The sequence below is a fragment of the Leptonychotes weddellii genome, chromosome 11 (genome assembly GCF_054177405.1).
Source record: "Leptonychotes weddellii isolate Sample4059 chromosome 11, ASM5417740v2, whole genome shotgun sequence".
NCBI classification, from domain to species: Eukaryota; Metazoa; Chordata; class Mammalia; order Carnivora; family Phocidae; genus Leptonychotes; species Leptonychotes weddellii.
The window spans coordinates 76,703,155-76,722,825 of record NC_138379.1 but is presented as its reverse complement, the minus strand read 5'-3'; the positions used below and the strand labels follow the sequence as shown (position 1 = coordinate 76,722,825).

The window sequence follows — 19,671 nt, the reverse complement described above, 5'->3', positions numbered from 1 at the left end:
CCCAAGATGAATGGGAAGAGGATTGACTCCTTCCTCACTCCTCCCCGTAATGACAGTGCTGTTACGGTAATGGTGATAATTATTGCTGTTACTATCATTATCGTTGGCATTATTTTTAGCTACTCAGATGAGCCGAAAGCCTCTAATGCCAACATGGAGTCCAGAGCAGTGAGGCCTGATCCGGAGGTCCTGCCGCGAGGGTCTTTCCCGGCCCCGGTGGAAGGATGAGTCACTGTGCTTGTGCCCCACTCTGCCCAGTGCACAGGTCAGGCCCAGCTTGCCTGCAGGGAGAGAGCCCTGCTTTGGACCCCAAAGAACTCCCAGATCTGGTCACAGTACCTGTCAGACGGAGCACTCCTGTCCTCCTTTCCTTCCTTCCTTCATGCTGTTTTATCGAACCCTCACTAGAATACATGGAGGCGCTGAGCTGGACTCCAGGCAAAAGAGGGTAAACCTACAAAAGCAAATGCGTGGACTCTTCCCTGTCTCCGCAGGAACGGACAGATATGCCAGCAAGAAACCAATACCTTGTGGTCAGAGCTTTAACAGAGAAGGCTTCACAGAGGCGGCAATATTTGAGTTTGATCATAAAGGGTAGTAAGAGAGTCCACCGGAAGGAAAAGTGGGCTGGAGTAGAGCCTTCTGGACAGAGCAGGGCCTCTGTGTTCCAAGAATGGCCAGTGGCCAGAGCAACTGGGAGTGGGGAGATGAGGCTACACGAGCACTTGGAAATTAAACTGCAAGGTGGTCTTGGGCTTGTGTTGGAGTGTGAGAAGGGAGAGGAGAGTACCATGGCCCCGGATGGTCTCATGGCTTGGGGGCGCAGCCGTCAAACTCCACGTAGAGCATTGCTACCCACAGTATGGCCCAGGGGCTGGCAGCACTGCATCACCCGGGAGCTGTTTAGAGATGCAGACCCTCAGGTCCCGCTCGTACCACGTGCGGCATGTACGCACCATCCACCATCCTGGGCACCTTTGCAGACCCCTAGGGGACAGGGACCTGTAGGGAGCACAGGTCATAGCCTAGAAAGACCCCTGATTAGTGGCATAACAAAAAGTTTCTGGAAGCCCAGGCTTGCATCCCCCCTCCTTTCTGTACTAATCTCTCGGAGCTCTAGTTTCCCAACAGAAGCTAACCAGTAGGCTTAGTAAGATCACTGAGAGCCCCTGTAAGCACCTGGCACTGTGTCTGGTACAAAGCAGATGGGTTCCCTGGCCCTTCCCAAGATCCCAGGCTCATTCCCCACCCAGGCCAACCTGCAGGAGAAGTGGGTTACCTCTCCCATGGGAGCTGCCCATCATGATGTCACTTGAAACATAAAGGGCCAGACCTTCCTCCTACCAACACTTCTTCCTGCTCACCTGCCCACCTGAGCTTTACCTTCTCCCACCGGGCCGAGCCCCCAACAGTCCTCGGCATTTGCCCAAATCATCTCTGCAGCTGTCTGAACATGAAGAAGGAATCCCAGGTTGGTTGCCACCAATGGCCCAGCCAAACATGGCAGCCCAGCATCTCAGAACAACCAACACCTTTGCCCGGCTTTTCTCTGCAGTCCTTCCTGCCCCAGGAGCCCGGGGTTTTCTCTCACAACCACACCTCTCCCATTAGTACCAGCTGCTCTCTCTACAGCCATTGCAGGATGACCGGAGAGGGAGCTCAGCCTCCTAAAGGGTCGGGTAATTTTAATTAGATTTGCCTGCCTTGGGGCAGCCTGGCTGCTCCCAGGCACATCGGGGAGTCGGCATTTTATGTCAATAAATGTAACAAGACTCTTTCGATTCAGATTAGTGCCCAGCACCGACTTTTGGGAGATTCCACCAAGGCCCATCCCAGAACCACAGATGAAGGAAGGGTGGAGGGGGCCCTTCTCTGACCAGGCCCCTGCAGGGTGGCAGGGGGACAGTGTGACAAAAGGGAGGGGTGTGCCTGTGAGTCCAGGGAGCCTGCCAGTGCCCCCGAGGTTTTGTGTATGAGGAAGTGTTAATGAAATGTATTGGTTCTTTCTGATGTGGAAAGTGTGTGTGTGTGTGTGTGTGTGTGTGTGTCAGTGTGGCTGGGGAGAGGGGAGGCAGTCTGTCTTTAATTGGATCATACCAGAGCATCATCTGGGCTAATCAGCAAGGCAACCAGGAGCTCCCGCTCAGATTAATGATTGCAGTCTAATCCGGGCAGATCCCATGATTGGATGCACATCGCGGGTAATTGTGTTTGTGGCCCAAGAGCGATGCTGAGTGGGAGTCTGAGGAGGGGAGGCCCCATGCAGTGGGGACTGCAGGTTTGGACCTAGCTCAGTTCTCTCCTTCCCTAGCCCCCCACCTCCGCCCCCACCTTTTCCCCCAAGAAGTTCAAACTTAGCTTGGACCACCCCACCGCACCCCTCCATGCTGATGGACAGCGTTCGGTGCTGTCCAGGACCTGGTGGTTAGGTTGCCAGGCTGCGCAGAGACAGGGCCAGGAGGGTGAGGTTAATCCAGCTTCGCTCTCCCTCCTCCCCTCCGGTCTCCTTCATTCCCCTTTGAAGTGAGGGGGTTCCCATGGAAACCACGATGTCCTGGGGAGCAGAAGAGTGGCAGGGAGCTAGGCCTGGCCAGGTGCAAGGGGGGGGAGGAGGTCGGCTTTGCGGAGAAGGCTCTGCTAGGGCGTCAGTTCTCCCCCCACAAGGCTGAAAAGCTCTCTGAGAACCGGGGAAGGGACCCCGCCCAGCGCGGAAGAAATTACCCGCTAGTGATAGGGAATGCTGGGCTGCAGCCTTGAGCCGTGAGAAAGTAGTGGGGGCAATGTGCTTGGCGTCTGCATTGAAAATGCTGGAAAATCGAGCTGTGGTGCAGTGGAGAGGGTGGATAGCTGCTGCCCCCTGTATTTCTCCTCTGCGGCATGGCTCATGGTTGAACTGATTGCACTGACAGTGTTTCTGTTTCCCCCACTAGATCACTAACTCCATGAGGGCAGGGTCTATGTCTGTTTTATTCATTGATCCATCTCTGGCGCCTTAGATAATACCTTAGAGTTGGCAGCTTGGACAGAGTATGTACCAGAGCAGTGCTTGCTGAACAGATTCATTAAATAGGTAGTACCCCATAAATACACCACTGTTCTAGGCTGGCGGCCGGCAAACTGGCCATCAGGGGCGAGGGGATAGAGAACCCTGCTCTGTAGCATTTGCTGATTTCCACCACGTAAATGCTTCCACCATGGCCCATTTCAAGCTACCAATCTGATCCCACTGAACAGAGTTGTGAAGAGAGAGGCTCTTGCCTGCCACACAAGCAGCCAAGCTAGAGTCTCTGATTTTAAATCGGTCAGTACATCTTTTTTTATTATTTCTTTTATTTATTTATTTTTTAAAAGATTTTATTTATTTATTTGAGAGTGTGTGTACAAGCGGGGGGAGGGGCAGAGGGAGAAGCAAACTCCCCGCTGAGCAGGGAGCCTGATGCCCATGCGGGGCTCCATCCCAGGACCCTGAGATCATGACCTGCCTGAGCCACCCAGTCACCCTTATTTATTTTTTTTTTTTAAGAGAGGGAGGAGGGGGAGAGGGAGAGAATCCCAAGCAGGCTCCTTGCCCACTCAGTTCCTAACATGGGGCTCGATCTCATGACCCTGAGATCATGATCCAAGCCAAAATCAAGAGTCAGACACTTAACCAACTGAGCCACACAGGCACCCCCTTTTTTTGTTGGGGGGGGTAAACAGGTCAGTACATCTTATAACCAGTTCTTTGGAATGGTTTTATTCATGCCTTTAGCCATGATCCCACATTTCTCGTTCCTCACTGGCCTGGCTACCTCTGGGTTCTAAATGTAAAATGTTCTCTCTGAATGAGTTCATACTTCCAACAGTGCCTAGCATGGAGTAGGTGTTTGCAATTGTGCCTTTTCACCTTAACCCCAAGGCAGTGAAGTTTCTCCTTCCTAGTCTGTATCCAGCACTATCTCTTCCCATCTGCTTGAGCCAAGCCCCGCCTTCAGCCCAACCTCCCCACCTTCCCCAAGTAGATTCCAAGCCCTTCCTGGTTTACCCGTTAACAAAACTCCTTCCGGCAGCTCCAGAAACCCTGCATCAAACCAGGCTTCATCTCCTCTGCAGTTTCCCGGCTTTCAGAGTCTTGGCCTTTCTCTGTGACACATCCAGGTTTTCGGGTCGCTGTCATCTCTCTTCTTCTCAACACAGACTCAGAGCTTCTACCTGTGTGATCCCTCCCCCTGGGCAGCTGAAGTCCAGCTCTAGTCCAGGAAAAACAGTGCACATCTCTAAAGCCCTGTCTCTGTGATACTTGTTCCTGTCTCTTCCGGACTGGGTCCCTCTAGAAGCCACACTCATCTGGGGAAAGATCAGAACAGTGCAGTGAAAGTGTTCAGATCGCTCTCTTGAGACCATCCTCGTGGAGGTCACTGAGGCTCCAGGCTTGGGTCCAACAGCCCTAGAGCTAAAGGTGTAAATTCGGTAGAATGGCCGCGCTGGGCAAGGCCACGCGCTCTAGAAATAGACTTGGTGATCACTAGCTTTGTCGCCTTGGGTGAGTTAATCTCTCTGAGCCTCTGTTTTCTCAACTATAGAAAAGAAAACAGTAACAGCTAGACTAAAATTAGAGACTATAGGATAGTACCGGGCACACAGATCAGTGTCTGCTGCATGGCGTGGGCCGCGGGGAGTGGGGGTGGGGGGCGAGGATGTTTTAGGCAAGAGGGGCCAGCACACATAACCCTTGGCCTGTTCAGGATGCGAAGCAGTCTGGGGCATTCAGGGGGTTGGAATTCAGGGCTAGGAACATGGTCCTTGGTTTTAGATCGCCTGGGTGTACATTCTGGCTCCACCCAAGGCACTAAGCCTCTGGGCCCCAGTTTCCTTGTCTATAAAATAGGGCTACAAATAATGCTATCTCTTTACCAGGGTTGTTATGAGGAATAAATGAGAGAATGCACGCTAGGTGCTTGGTAAAGAATCTCGAATTTGGTGAGCACGCTGTGGGTGTTCGCTATCAGATGTTTGGGGAAGTGCGAGCAGCGATGGGTCAGGCAGAGGTAGGACTGGAAAGGACCTGCAGTCGAGTGGTCTCCATACTGCAATTCAGCTAAATGTGTAGTGAGCTCTGCTCTGTGTAAAGCATTGTGTTAAGTTCCAAGAGGGGTTTTGAATAAAGAAGAGTCAGTCCAGCGAGTAGGAGAAAGATAGACATAGAAAGTCGCTATAATATAAACTTGGCACATAGGATGGTCTCACAAAAGTATTTGTGGAATTGACTGCAAGGCTTCTGGCCCACAGTGCAGTGTGGGAGAGTTACACTGCTTTTCCCAAGGGAGGCGAGCCCGAGGGACATGATAGCCAAGCTGCCTTTCCCGGGGCTGGGCTGGTCAGTGGGGCGGGAGGAAGACCCGAGGTCTGGAAGCTGGGCAGAGGGACTGGGTCCTGTTGTGCCTGTCCCCCTCAGCAGCTGCCTGGCCAGGGGACCCTGGGAACTGACACTTCCTAATGAAGTGTCTTTGAGGGAACACTTCCACCTTGTGACCAAAGGGTGTCCTGGCTCCAGTGAGTTGACCCTGGGGCTTAACCCTATGCCTTCCCTGGCACTGGGCTCAGTCATTCCTGGAATGTGCTGGGCGAGGTGGCCTGAGAAGAATGTGGAAGAAATTCAGCCATTCCAAGCAGAAAAGGCAGCACCAGATGCTTCATGCTAGGGCTTCTAGACTAGATGCTGGGAGCAGATGTTCCAGGCTGTGTTCTGGGCTGGGCTCTATGGGCTGGGGGCTCCAGCAGACTCCCTGCTCTTGGAAGCAGTTGGATTCACCAGCATCAGAGATCACATTTCAGCTGTTGACTTTAGTCAGGGGAGTGATCCTGCTAGAGCCATCATCTGGAAGTAAAACCACGCTCAGTTCTCCCCTGGCACCAAGCAAAGCCTGTTCCCTGCCCCTCCTGCCGGCATCTGAAGGCCCCCTAACCCAAGCACAGCCTCTGAACATGCTGCTGGCAGACAGAGAGGCTGCGGCTGCCTGGTCCAGGGAGCAGGTGTGTTCCGAGGCAGTGGGTCCTGCGGCTTCCCCAGCTCACCGGCCTGGCCCAGGCCCGGCTGAGAAGTCCAAGTGCCCCGCCAGGACAAGGCACACTGATAAGAGATTGGAGCCTGGAACCCACTGGCTTTTATCTTCACAAGGTTCTATTAGGATTAAAGGAGATAACCAAAGCTAACCGCTGACAGTGCTTGGCAAATAGAAGGCTCACAATGAATGGTGGCTGCATTCGTGTGTAGTTACTGTGATAAGTACGAGACTGGATCTGTCCCCCTCATAAGAGGGAAGATGACCAGCAATGGGGCCTCTCGCTGCTGGGAACCAGGTGGGGTGGAATAGGAGGAGAGCCAGCAGGTGGGGCTTTGAGGGTTCAAGTGACCAGGGGCTCTCACCAGGGCTGGACTGAGCCAGTCTTGCCCTTCTTTTTTTTTTTTACCCCAAAGATTTTATTTATTTATTTGACAGAGAGACAGAGAGAGAGAGCATGAGCAGAGGGAGCGGCAGACAGAGGGAAAGGGAGAAGCAGGCTCCCCGCTGAGCAGGGAGCCCAGTGCGAGGCTCCAGCCCAGGACCCCGGGATCATGATCTGAGCCGAAGGCAGACACTTAATCGACTGAGCCACCCAGGCGCCCCATGTCCCAGTCTCGCCCTTCTTTTAACCATGGTGCCACTCTCTGATTTTCTCAAGCACTAGTCCATTTCATGGTGAAATGGAAAGAACATAAGACTAAGACTTCTGTCTAAATTCTGACCCTACCGCTGGGCAAATTATTTAACATCTTTAGATAAGCTGTCCTTCCTCACCCGATAGGCACCAAACGAGAACCCGAAAGATCTGCAAACATGTAAAAGCCCTCCCCAAACACACAGAAGTATGATTATTATGAGAGAAAATTCTTTTGGAAACTCATTTGACAAGACAGAGATTCTCTTGCACTGCAATGATCTTGATGCTCGAAGGGTAAACATGGCGGCTCAGGTCTGCGACCCCAAGGACAGAAGAGAAAAAGGGAGAAGGAGGAAGTGATTTCAGCAATACACAGGAAAGGGGGAAGAGCACAAAATTTGGAGTTTGGGTACCCAGATTTCAATCTCTACTCAGTCACTTACTAGCTTGATATCATTATTTAACTACACGCTTCTCAGTTTGCTAATTGATAAAATGGGAATAAGAAGGATATTGAGTGTTTGAATGCAGTAAGCACAGGGAAAAGCACTTCGTAACTTACAAAGTGCCACCAAGTGTGTGTGGGGGTGTGTTCAGTCACTGCCAGTGACCAAGTCAGCAGGGACAGAGCGCCCTCCCCCCAACACCCCGTCCCCCAGACTGAACCTCTGGTGCCTTGGACAGAAGCTCTGACTGCCTGTCTCTATCTACCCGTGGGAAAGACACTTCCCTTCTCTGTGCCTGAGTCACTTCTCCTTAAAACGAAGGGGCTGGACATGAGATCCTAGCAGGTCTCAAGTTTTAGGTTGTTTGTATTCTTGCCCTTGCAGACTCGCCTCAGCAATCACTTCATTAAGATCTCACATTTATTATTATTATTATTATTATCTTTAAGGTGCTGGAGGGAGGGGTGTGTGTGTGTGTGAGTGTGTGGGGGTGAAGGGACGGGGACAGAGCAGACTGTGGCCTGCTCTGGGCCCCACCCTTGCCAAGAATGGACCTGTCCACCCACCTGGGGGAGGAGAGCTGGTTGGAGCCCAGGAACCCTAGCAGATGCGATTCCAATTTAGCAACACGAAGAAGTCCTCTCCAAGGCAACCCAGGCGAACACACCACCCACTAGGCAGGACTAAAAATACACCCGCATGGTTTCAACGTCACACCTGAAGTAAAAATACATCCAACCAGGAGCTGCTGGCTCGTTCTCCCCCACCCCACTCCGCTCTCTCCATCTGGTGCCTTCGAGGGGAGGAGAAATGGAAGGCCAGGCGAGCTCTTCCTTCACATTCACCCCCCTCCCTCCAGGACCCTGCCAGCCCCCACCCCCTCACACACCCAGCAGAGCCCAAAGAAGACAGGTCCTTTTGTCGCCATTGTAGCTAGAAGCTGCCAGATCGCAATGTCTGATCTGAATCCAGGGGTGGATTCTGAGCCCAAAAGAACTTGAGGACTATGTCTTAGAACCTTCCCTCCCACGGTTCATTTGTTCCCACTCATTGATTCACCAAATATTTATTGATCCTCTGTTGTGTGCCAGGCACTATGCTTGACCCTTGGGAATTCAAAAAGAGAGAAGACGAGCTCGTGGACCAGAGCAGCTCACCACATAGTGAGGAAGACAGATCTGTGCACATACAACTATAGTTAGTAGAATTTAATGAGTGTCATAAGGGAAATAAAAATAAATTCTTACTGGCAGTGCTTTTTTGGTTAAAAAAAAAAAAAGAGGTTCTGAGTTCTGATAAATTGTACGTTGCCTCCCCTCCTCCTCTCTCTGTGCCTCTATTTGAATTGGCATGTGGGCTTGTTTTCCCTGCCAAATGAGGCAGTGGATATGGGAATAGAAATTTATTGGAGCCGATGGTGTCAATGTTGCTCTGAATAAAAAAGGTGCCCACACACCTTTCCAGGGAAATGGAACAAGCATTAATTGATAGCTTACTAAGTGCCAGACATTCTATGTGTTTCTTCATTGAATCCTTACGATAACCTGCGTGGTAGGTGATGTTAGCCCTGCTTTATAAAAGAGGAAACTGAGGCTCAGAAAAATTCAGTAACCTGCCTCCAAGTCACACAGCTGTCTCACTCCAAAGTCTATGCTTATTTCGGACCACCGAGCTTCTCACCCTAAACTATAAGCAAGGTCAGGATAGAAACCCCAAAGCATTTCCTAGGATGCTTCCAAGGAGGCCATGGTTTTCTTGCTGGAGAGAGCCACTAGGAAGCCTTGGTAGAATGGATGGCATCTTGAGATGGATACTGAAGATGATGAGAAGGGACAGGGATAGATGCTGGAACACAGTTCCAGTGACAGGAGCAGCAGGGGCAAAGGTGAGCAGTCCAGTTTGCCTGAGTTGGTGAAGGGGGTTAGTGAAGAGACAAGGGCCCAGGGGCCACCTGCCGTCTGACCAACACCACATTCTCTGCCAACTCTGTTAAGAGACATTTTGCTCTCTTACCAACCATTTCACCATCTGAACAGTCCATCCCTCATCCCAGCTAGGGAGGGCCTTGGAGGCTCTGGCCCCTCTTCCCATTGGAAGAAGCAGCCAGAGCCCAGGGAGGGGGTGAGGGCTGACACCCAGCCTCCTCTGCCCATCTTCCCCTTAGCCAGATGAGTCTGGGCTGTGAGGTCAGGTGCAGGACAGGCCTGGGGGCTCCAAGGTCAGTGACAGGGAGAGGAGGTGGACGGCCAGGCAGGCTGCCACACACATGGCTGGACCCATAATTGAGGTCTGCAGTCCTGGCCAAGGTCACAAGGGAAGGGATGGCTGAGAGGCTCAGAAGTGACAGAGTGGCATGACTGTGAATCACAAGGTTTATCACCCAGAAAGAGAACTCAACACTAATGTGCCCCGCTGCGTGTGACCATCCTGCACCTCCCCCCGCCCCTAGCCTGTCTACAGATCTAGTCTCTATCTGTCTCTTGTGTTCTTTGCATCTGAGCTTTCCTGAAGCTCTGTATTTTTGCATTCTTTCTAACTTTTTCCTGTCTCTGCTTCTGTATTTCTGGTCCTATAAGCAGGAAAAAATGTTAAAAAAAAAAAAATTTTTTTTTTTTCCCAAAAAACCCAGGTTGTCCAAGGAGGAAGGAAGAGAAGCAGAAAGAAAAGGACTTTTCTTGAGTCCTTTTAACAAAAGGAAACGAGCTTCAGCCTTATAGGGGAACTTGAAGTCAGGGATGAGTATATGAATTACCAAAGAAGTGATGGTTTCCATCCCTGGGAGACCTTTGAAAGTGGTGGAGAAACCTATCCGGCCAACTTATGTTAAGAATATCTGTCCCGAGGTGGGGAGGCATAAGATGGCGGTGTTGAGGCTCGCCTCCCCAAGGAGGCTCTCAGAAGCCTCACCGGGAGAGGGGCAGAGTGGGCAGCATTGCTTTGCCCTGAAGAAAAACTGGGGCTGGAGCGAGGGGTCGCTCAGCTCCTCAGCTGCTGGAGAGAGGATGGTGTTCACCACTGCCAAGGGCTTCAGCCAAAATCCCGCCCCGTCTCCAATCTGCCCCCCGGGGGGGCAGCCCCACACAGCCCGGCCCCAAACTGGGCATTCCAGGCCAGCAAATGGGTGATGTGAAAAAAAAAGCAAAGGCAGAAATGTCAGAAGTAATTAAACCCAACAATGGCTTAAACCCCTGTAGAAATCAACACATCCGGTTTAATCACCTTCTTAAGCTAGCACGAGACTGCAGTTCTGGGGAGAGCGGTTCTTTATTTCTTTGGATCGTTAACAGAAACTGCCTATCTTGAGCTTGATTTTGGTTCAGTTGCTCCTGAGGAGAGGTGATGCGGGTGGGGGTGGGGGTAGGGGCTCAGAAAAGGAAAAAGAAATAATAAAATGTTATTTGAGATCATCTCTTCTTCCCCTCTCCCCACGTCTGCCCTGCTCCGGGCTCTGTCCGCACTCACAGCTCTCACCACCCCCAGCACCCAGACAGAGGCACAGTGCTGAATGTGCTAAATTAGGCCATTAGAGAAATTCATTTCTCTTTATTAGTCTGTGTCAAATCCTTTTTATTAGTGGCTGGAAACGACCTCTCTTCTGCAGTAAAATGTCATGCCAGTTCACTCCTTTTATTTGTTCTGCACTGACGAGGCTCAAACTCTCACTGAATTAGTGCAGTGAGATTTATTTCCTCCAAATTTTGAACGGCTTAAGAGAGATTGGGGTGGAGGGGGCAGTCAGGCGGGAGGCGACAGGGGGAGAAGAGTGGAGAAAGATCTGGGAGGGAGAAGGTGAGCTCTTATGGAGGTCAAATGTCCTCCGCTCTTTGGAAATAAAGTCTAACGGCCATCTTTCATATCTTGTTCATCATCGCCTGGGCACTGGGGACTGAGTTTCCACATTCCTGCTTCTAGCCTCTGAAGGGTATTGATTCACAATGGGACAAATCTGGACAGCAGGAAAAGGAACTCCTTAAAACCCATTGTAGCTGGACAAACGAAAGCTCAGGGTAGGCCAAGGATAAAGAAGCAAATCCCACACCTACCTGGAAATCCTTCTTCCCATCCCTTGCCTGGTTCAGACAGGCCCATTCATATCCCTGGTGGCTAAGATGCCCAGCTCCCATGCTCCTCTGCCCTATTCACCCCACCCTACCCCAAGCCTGTAGCAGTGGCTTCCGGCCTCATCGCCAGCCTTCTGGGGTGATGTTGGAGGGTAGCTTAGAAATACAGGTCAACCCATAGGCCAGGCAGCTGGGGAAGGGCCTGGGACTGGGCCGCAGAGGAGCGCGTAGCATGACTGAAGCCTAGAACCCAGCCGGCTTGTTGGGAAACAGCCTGTTTCTTGGGGGGGGGGGGCGGGCAGAGTGTCTCAAGGGTGCCCCCCCCCCACATGGCAGTCTGGGTTTATTGAGGGATCCAGGCGGCTAGAACATGGGAGCCACAGGCAGCCCACTGACCCTGGCTAACATTTGTACAAAAGCTGTGGGCAATCTCGGGTGCCATCTGAGCCCCTGGGCTCAGGGATCCAGGGATCAGAGTGGGCAGGAGCAGGAACCTGGGGAGCGTGGTATCTGAGAAGAGAGATTTGGGAGCTGATAGTGTGGCCCCAGTGGGGAGGGGCTGGAGAGAGGGGGCCATGCCAGCATCCACGAGAGGTCTGCTCTGTGCTCTAGGGGCCCCTGGTTAAATTGGGGGCGGGGGGAGGTGGCAATAGAAAGTATGTTTCTTTCTTCTGAGAGATAGCAGAAGCCATAGAAAACACCCCAGCTATGCCCTCACACATGGATACACACACACACACACACAAACACACACACACAAACACACACACACACACGTTCTGGGGAGATCTGACACCTGGAAGTGAGAAGTTTATAAAAAGGGCCCATGCTGCAGCTCTGCATAGAAGGTGCACATTGTTCCCCAGTGTGTGTGACAATGTCCCCATCCTTCCTCACCCTCCCGCCTCTGATCTAACACCTGCTTCTCTCTTCAACCTCATCTCCCTCCATTCCCATCCTGCCTACCTCGCTCCACACACACTCATCTGGATTTTGTTCTAGAAACAAGTCAAGCTCATTCCTATCTTAAATGCTTTGCTTTTTTTTCCTGTTTGGAACGCCCCTCCCTCAGATCTCTGCCTGACTGCCTCCTCATCATTTGAAGCTTAACTTAAATGTCACCTCCTCAGAGAGACCCTCCCTGACTACTCTCTGCCCTGCAGGGGCAAGGACAGTGGCAAAGAAGACCACTCCCCCGCTTACCTGAACTCTAACGCTGGGAGACCCCATCCCTCTTCCCCGCCCCACATGGCATCCATGCTGTGTACACAGAACCCGCAAACCCCTCACACACACTGCATACAATATAGGGCATATGCACACTGCACTCACAGCACGCAAAATCCGCACCCGGCTTTCGTACCCACAACCCATATGCACCTGCATCCTGCATAGACACATTGTGCATGCGCACAAAACCAACACACGGGACAGGACGCTTGGATAACACTCACACCTGCTCTCGTCGACAGCCCACATTCAAGCCGGGTGCACACGCGTGCACACGCATGCACACACAGAGGCCATCCCCTCCCCCTGCAGCCGCTGCCCACCCTCCCTGCAACCAGGGAGAAAGGAGCGTGCGGTGACCGGCGGCTACTGTGGGGGTGGGGTGGGGGCTGCACCCCCACCACCTGGCACGATGCTGCGGATTATTAGTTCCTGGTAATTTAGTGCCCTTGTACAGAGTCGATTTGTGCCTTTCATTCCTAATTGATCTAGTGGCTGTTTAAATGGCAGCAGGCATCTGTTGAGAGTAGGAAGGTTCATAAGGCGCAATAATTCATAACACCGTCTGGAATTTGCCTTTCATGTCCCTCAGCTAAACCACTGCAGGGCTCTGCTTAAATTACAGCCACTGAGGCTTTCTTTGGTATTCCACTCAGGGCCAGGAGAATCTTGCATTAAACTGGGATCAGGTTAGATTAGACTATAATATGCTATGGTATTAGTGCCTGCAAATGAAGACTTACGCTGGAGTTTAACCCCCGCACCTGGTTTTCTCTTTGTCTTCAGCCGGCTGGGTAAGGGAAACCCATTGTTTGCCCTACCAGCTTCCTTCCAGAGCCGAATGGATCTTCTAGCCATGGGGGGCTGCCCATGTGCCGGCCTCACACATTGACCCTTTTCCCTCTCCAGACTGTAACCTAGGCTGCAGCCTGGGGGTCCCACTGTTCATGCAACAACTCCCAAAACAAGGGTCGGGAGATGGTGTCCAGGGGCACCAAGTGGCTCATCCGAAGCAGGAACGTATCTCTCCTCATCCACTACTGCCCCTGAGCCTGAGTAGAATGCCCAGTAGGTGTAGGTGTGAGTGTGGATGGAACTGAGTACCTTCTGTCTTTTTGCCCAGAATTATTAGAATCCCAGCATGGGACAGGCTGTTAAGGGTTCCCTCATCTACATACAAACACTGTGTAGGCTGGATAGTCAGTCTTCCTCTTGCTGTGTTCGTAGCATACTGGAAGGGAAAACGCATGGTCTGTTTGCCTTTTCAAGACTTACTGCATTCTCCAATATGGTAGCCATTAGCCACATGCGGCTATTTACATTAAAATTCGTTAAAATTAAATAAATTTAAAATTCAGTGTTGCAGGCACCACAGTCCTATTTCAAGTGTTCCTTGGCCTCCTGTAGTTAGTGGCTACCATACTGGACAGAGGAGATTGTAGAACATTTCCATCATTGCAGAAAGCTCTGTCAGACCATGCTGGCTAGAACATGCCTATTGGCAGAGGCCTGAGAGGCAGGCCTGACACACAAACTTCCTCCTCTCCCAGCAAGCAGGGCTTAATCAAAAAGAAAAGGGCTGAATTGTGTGGTCCCAAGGGGCCGAGGAGAGCCCAGAGAGGGAAGGGCAGGTGCTCTTTTGGAATCTCAGTGGAAGGGAATGGGGCTGCAGGTCCAGGGTCAACAATCTGTGCAAACACATGCACCCATGCTGGATGCTAAGACCTCATTGTTCACACGTGCTGAGGAGAAATAAGAACGATGTGCACTTATATGTGCAAATAGACACACACATATAATATGCAATAAATATTTCATGGGATCCACATACCTCTTCCAGACTCTGGACACAGTGAAGAGTAAGGTGGGCTTGGCTCTTGCCATCATCTAGCTCACAGTCTAGTGAGGAAGGCCAATAATAAAACAAACAGCTCAGAGAGCCATCAGCAGAGGCTAGGGGCAGGGGAGTGAAGGAAGCTTCCCAGACTTGGTGATATCTAATCGAGGATCCCTAGGGTTAATCAGGCACTGAAGTAGGCACTCCGGCTTACATAATGCATCCTGGAACGACACCCACATGCTCACACATGCTCACACCCACGCTGTCTTCATTTGCTGATTCATCATCCGCCACCAAACATTTAGTAAGTGCCTGCTATGAGCATGCAGGGCAACATCCTAAGGATACAGTGATTATTAAAACGGGGACAATCTTGGAAGAGAACGGCGATGCTGATAATCATTGAGTCACGGTTGTGCTAAGTGTGCACTGATAGAAAGGTGCAGGGAGATGTCATACGTGTAACTGGGGTGTGTGACCTAAACTGAGTCAGCCAGTAGACGCAGGACAGGTGGAGACACCTGCCCACCGTGTGTGGACGTGTGTGCGAGCTCACACACATCCCTCTGTGTACAATGGTAGACACACACTTGTGCACACCTGCTGCCCTCAGCCGGCTCCAGACGGCCAAGAATGAGTCTGTGACCCACCACTACTGCTCACATCCAGGACTTTTCTGGACACTTCCTATATGTCCTTCCCAGGTTAACCTTGAACCAGGAATGGACACATTTCTGTGAAGGCTTATACCCCTCATCTCTCACCAGATATCCACGCAGCTTATCTGACCAAACAGAAAAGTTAGGCACCCAGAGGGGAGGAATAGAGCCCTCTAAGGCTCCAGAAACCAGGACACTGGATCCTCCATGCCAGGGCATGAGGTGCTGCCACCCAGGCTGGCGTGGGGACTGGGGATGTTCTCAAGAAGCAGGACCTTGGGAGAAGAATTGACGGGAGTGCGGGAAAGGGGCCCTGGTGCCTTCTGAGCCCAGCCAGCAGCAGGTCTCTGTGTGTGCGCATGTATGAGCTCTTGATGTCCCCACAGGCACCCTCTTTTCCCGCTCCTGACGCTGCTGTTTGAGAAATGTGAACAGGCCACCCAGGGCTCAGAGTGCATCACCTCCGCCAGCTTTGATGTGGACATCGAGAACTTTGTCCACCAGCAGGAACAGGAGCACAAACCCTTCTTCAGCGATGACCCAGAACTGGACAATCTGGTAAAGACCCTCCGACCCCCACCCTGGCTAGGGTCTTCCTAACCTCTGATCCTTCCACAAGCCCTAGAAATGATCCTTTTATTCATTCCATTCATTCAACAGAAACTGTGGGGTGCCCACTATGGGGCAGGCCCTAGATGCACCCATTCCAGCAGTTGAGAACCATTGCAGGTTCCTTAAACCAAGAGTTGCATGCCCAGGTTTTGCTGCCAATGGCCTCCTGTTCTCTGCTCACTGCGGCACCTACATCCTGCATCCCAATACCCTGCCCCCCACCCCACTTGCAGTGCAGAGAGGAGGGAAGGAGGGGCATAGGAGCCAGAAGGCGTGGAATAGCTGCTCTGAGGCCCGGAGTCCTGGTGTGTTAATAAATAATGTCTTAGGCTGCCCAGTGAGGAGCTGACGGCTGGCGCGCTCCAGTGTGGAGGATGAGGGCAACAGGCATATTCAAACACATCAATAGAGAAAATGACCTGGAGACACAGGCGTGTTGAGAAGGCCAACAGATGTCCTGCCCATCTCGGGGGGACACAGACCAGGCTCCTAAACCCAATTTATCATCCAGATCATCACTACAGGTTTTCTAAAATACACATTCCTGGGCCCCACCACCTGGGCATAGTGATTCCATAAGTTTGGTGGGCCCTGTGAATCTACATTTTTAAGTTTCCCAGGCAATTGCAATCATCAATAAGATTTGATAACCGCTATCATAGGTAACATCTGAAATTCTCTACTGACCCTGGGAATTCTGCTGAGAGAGGAACAGAGCAGCCGCTCTATTCATTCATCACGATATACAGTTATCCCAGAATTATTAATTATTAACCACAATTTTTTATTTTTCTGTGGGTAGATTACCTAGACCATGCATGGTGAATTTGAAAACTCTGCAAAACTCTCCTCCATAAATTGATTATAGTGCTGGCCTCCCATAGTCAGAGTTTAGCTGATACCTGCTCCCAAAAGGGAAATAGAATTAGAAAAGCAAATGTGGCACCAAAAACAAAGGAAGAAAATGTGCACACACACGCGTGCCCACGCACACGCACACACTCAGAGCACCTACAGAACAGATCTCAGTGACTTACGTATTATTCTGTGCTGTGAATTATGCACCCCACTGCTTCTCTCAAGAGTTGAACGTGATATTTTATGGAGTCCAGAAGAGCTGCCAGGAGAGCCCAGGCTGGCCTGGAAATTGGTGAGGTGTGAGAGGGGGGCTGGCGGTTCGAGAGAGGGAAGCACGGGCCGGCCGTCAGCGTTGTTGGCATGGGTACCTGAGGGCCCTGGGTCGGCTCTGCTCATCCCTGGCCCTCCCTCTCCCCTGGCTGGGATGGGGCAGCCACACTGCCCGGGAGCCCAGCCCACTGTCCGGTTCCCTGCAGGCTGGTCCGGCCCCACCCTGTTAGTCAGCGGGTCACCATCTCAGGACCGCCACTGTGACGTAGGCCTTGGGATTCAGCCCTGCAACAACCACGGAGATAGGAGAGGAGGCAGCTATTTCTCAGCAGGGTGGGGCTGGAATGGGGCCGGCAGAGCCACGACCCACTCCTGTCCCATGACACAAAAAGAAGCGGAGGCCCAAGTTGGTAGAAGGTGCCTCAAATCAGGCTGAGTCATGGGAAAGAACTGAAACCTTTTTAGGAAGCAGGAGTCCTGGGGCAGCAAACCTCACCCGCCTCGCCCGCCACTACCTGCCAGGTGAAGCGCTCACAGACACCCTGAGAACAGCCTCCCTTTCTAGGATAACCTGGAATTTACCAAAAAGTGGCCACAGCTCTGTGCTCTCCCCTTGCTAACACCACCTGGGTCTCCCGGGGTTTTGTTCCCTCAAAGAATCCGATCTCTTGATTCTGCCCAGCAGAACTTGGTTAAATGTCTTGCCCCAGTGGCCCCAGCCCTCTGGTGTTCCCAGGTCTTCTATCCCAGGTGACCGGGCTGGGAATGGTCCAGTGGGCGGAACGGTCCTCAGACACCGCGTCCACCCACGTGGACCTGATTTACTTAGAGGTCTTGGCCACAGTCAGTGGCTTGGCCGACCAGTCAGGGGTTTGAATAGAGAGTTGAAGGAGCTCTTGGAGACGGTGGACCTGAGCCTGGCTTCACGGCTTAGCCCGTGTGCAACTTGAAGATGTAACTCCTCTGAAGCTCGGTTTCCTCGTCTGTAGAGCTAACACACCCCTCTCAGGTGACGGCAATAAAAAAAAATTAACAAGATGGCATGTGGCACGAAATGTCCTTTAAAAATGCGTGGCATCCGGAAGGTTAATCTCAAATGCAGTATCGCTAAGGTAAGGAGGTCCGCCTTCCCAGCGTCTCCTCCAGGCCCTCAAAGAGACTGTGGGGCGGAGACACTGCAACTTTATTTGCGGGGTCAAGCAGTGCCCTTTGCCACCCCATTTGTAGTCCTGTGTGGGGAGGGGGCGGCTGGAGAGGCCAACGACAGGAACCGTCATTCGAACAAGAATCATGTAGCCAGCACAGCCGAGATGCACATAATTAGAAATTAGAAAAAGGTCAGATCACGTCATTATCAGCTCAATCAGCTGCTGAGTGCCACAGCCAGTTAATTGGGCATCTGTATTTTTTACAACCCCGCACACGTAGCCCAACGGACTGTAACTCTTTATCCAGACAGATATACCGCACAGCGGAGCAGGGACATAAAATGAGAGACCCCAAGCAAATGAGCTGAGATAATTGAGAGATTTATTTTTTATATATATGTGTGTCAGGGCGGCTTTCCTTTGCCCTTGAATGTTGACTTTCACAGATGGGATTGTCAGGAAGACATGGGGGTCCCCCAAAACTTTGTCCCACCCTGGCCCACACTCTGATCCTGCCTTCTCCCGAGCCCAGAGAGCCCATAGGCCCCCGCCGTGGCAGGCCAACCATTTGGCGTACATGCCCCCACCTCCAGCTGCCCGTCCTCCATTCCTCCATTCCTCCATTCCTCCATTCCTCCATTCCTCCATTCCTCCAAGCAAGCTGCCTTGCTGAGCCATCCCTTCCCCGGCTCCCGGCAGTCTCCCAGACAAGTTCCCATGGGAACTGCTGATCGTGCTCTCCCAGAGCTGTCCAAAGGTCAAAGAGGTTCCCAGATCACAGGCTTCTGGGGGAACTTCCCTCGCCTGGCTAGCCGCCTCTCCCACAGCACTGATGCCCAAAGAGAGACTCAGTCACAAAACGCTAAGGGAAGAGCACAACCACAGGGAGAAGCCAGTCCAGCCCATCCGACTACCCATTTTATAGATGGGGACACTGAAGTCCAGAGGAGGGAAAGGAGTCATTAGGACCAGAACCCAGGTCTGCCTGCTCCCAAGACCCTGCTCCTTCCAGGGTCTCCTCACCTCTCTTCTTCCTGGGGGCAGTAAAACCCTCATTTATAAATGCCACCAGCATCTCCACGCCCCTACCACCCCTCCCCCCACCCATCCCCTGGCACCCACTCTCTAACCTTCTCTACCTCCCTGTTTCAGGACTATGGGGGTGGCTTGTCACCCCCATGGTGGCTAAGCTGGCATGCCCCCCGCTGAGCTCCCTGGGGGGGATACCCTCCCCCCACCCAGTCCCCACACTCAACCAGGGCTCACCAGGCCCATTTCTCACCTGGCCCACTGATCCCCTGCTTGGACCTAGCAGCCTCTGACTGGCAGTTGGTAAAGTTTGTAAAATTTGCAAGTTCCCCAAACCCCTTTGAAAGGTAAAAGCTTTTTGTTTTATAAAATCTGATTTACGGGCCCCCAGTGCAGTGCCGAGGTTTTATATATTATGCAAGATTTCAAACCAAGGCTGTAAAACATACGGTTTCAGTTTCATGCATGGAATTTTTTTATGTGTAAATTTTTTAACATTTATGGGGCACGTTTTAATGAGACTCTGGTGTGGCTCGAGGGACAGATTATGGCTGCCTGACTGCAAAGCCAGCTCCAAAATGGGGCCCCCCAGGCCCCTGGGCCCACTCTAAGGAGGCAGGGCCAGAGGCCGGAGGCTGTGAATAAGGAGGCACATGAAGGAGCCAGGCCAGAGCTCTGGGCCCACAGAGACCCCCGGCGGCCCCGATCAGAGTCGTTCACTTCAGCCTGCAGCCTGACTCTCTTCACCGACATAGGAGCAGAAAATCTTACCAACACTAAGCTAGGGAAAGCAAGTCTAATCAAAGCTAGTCGTGATTCACATTTATAGAGCACTTA

General features: G+C 52.0%; 1 protein-coding gene across 14 annotated transcripts in view; it reads left to right on the top strand.

The window, feature by feature from the left end:
- PKNOX2 (PBX/knotted 1 homeobox 2) overlaps window positions 1–19,671 on the top strand; it is a 293,351-nt gene that overhangs the window by 232,774 nt on the left and 40,906 nt on the right. For all 14 annotated transcript variants that reach the window (XM_081799167.1, XM_081799176.1, XM_081799168.1 and 11 more), the window contains one exon: window positions 15,304–15,475. In XM_081799167.1, the coding sequence (XP_081655293.1) occupies window positions 15,304–15,475 (172 nt within the window). The remainder of the gene's footprint in view (window positions 1–15,303; window positions 15,476–19,671) is intronic.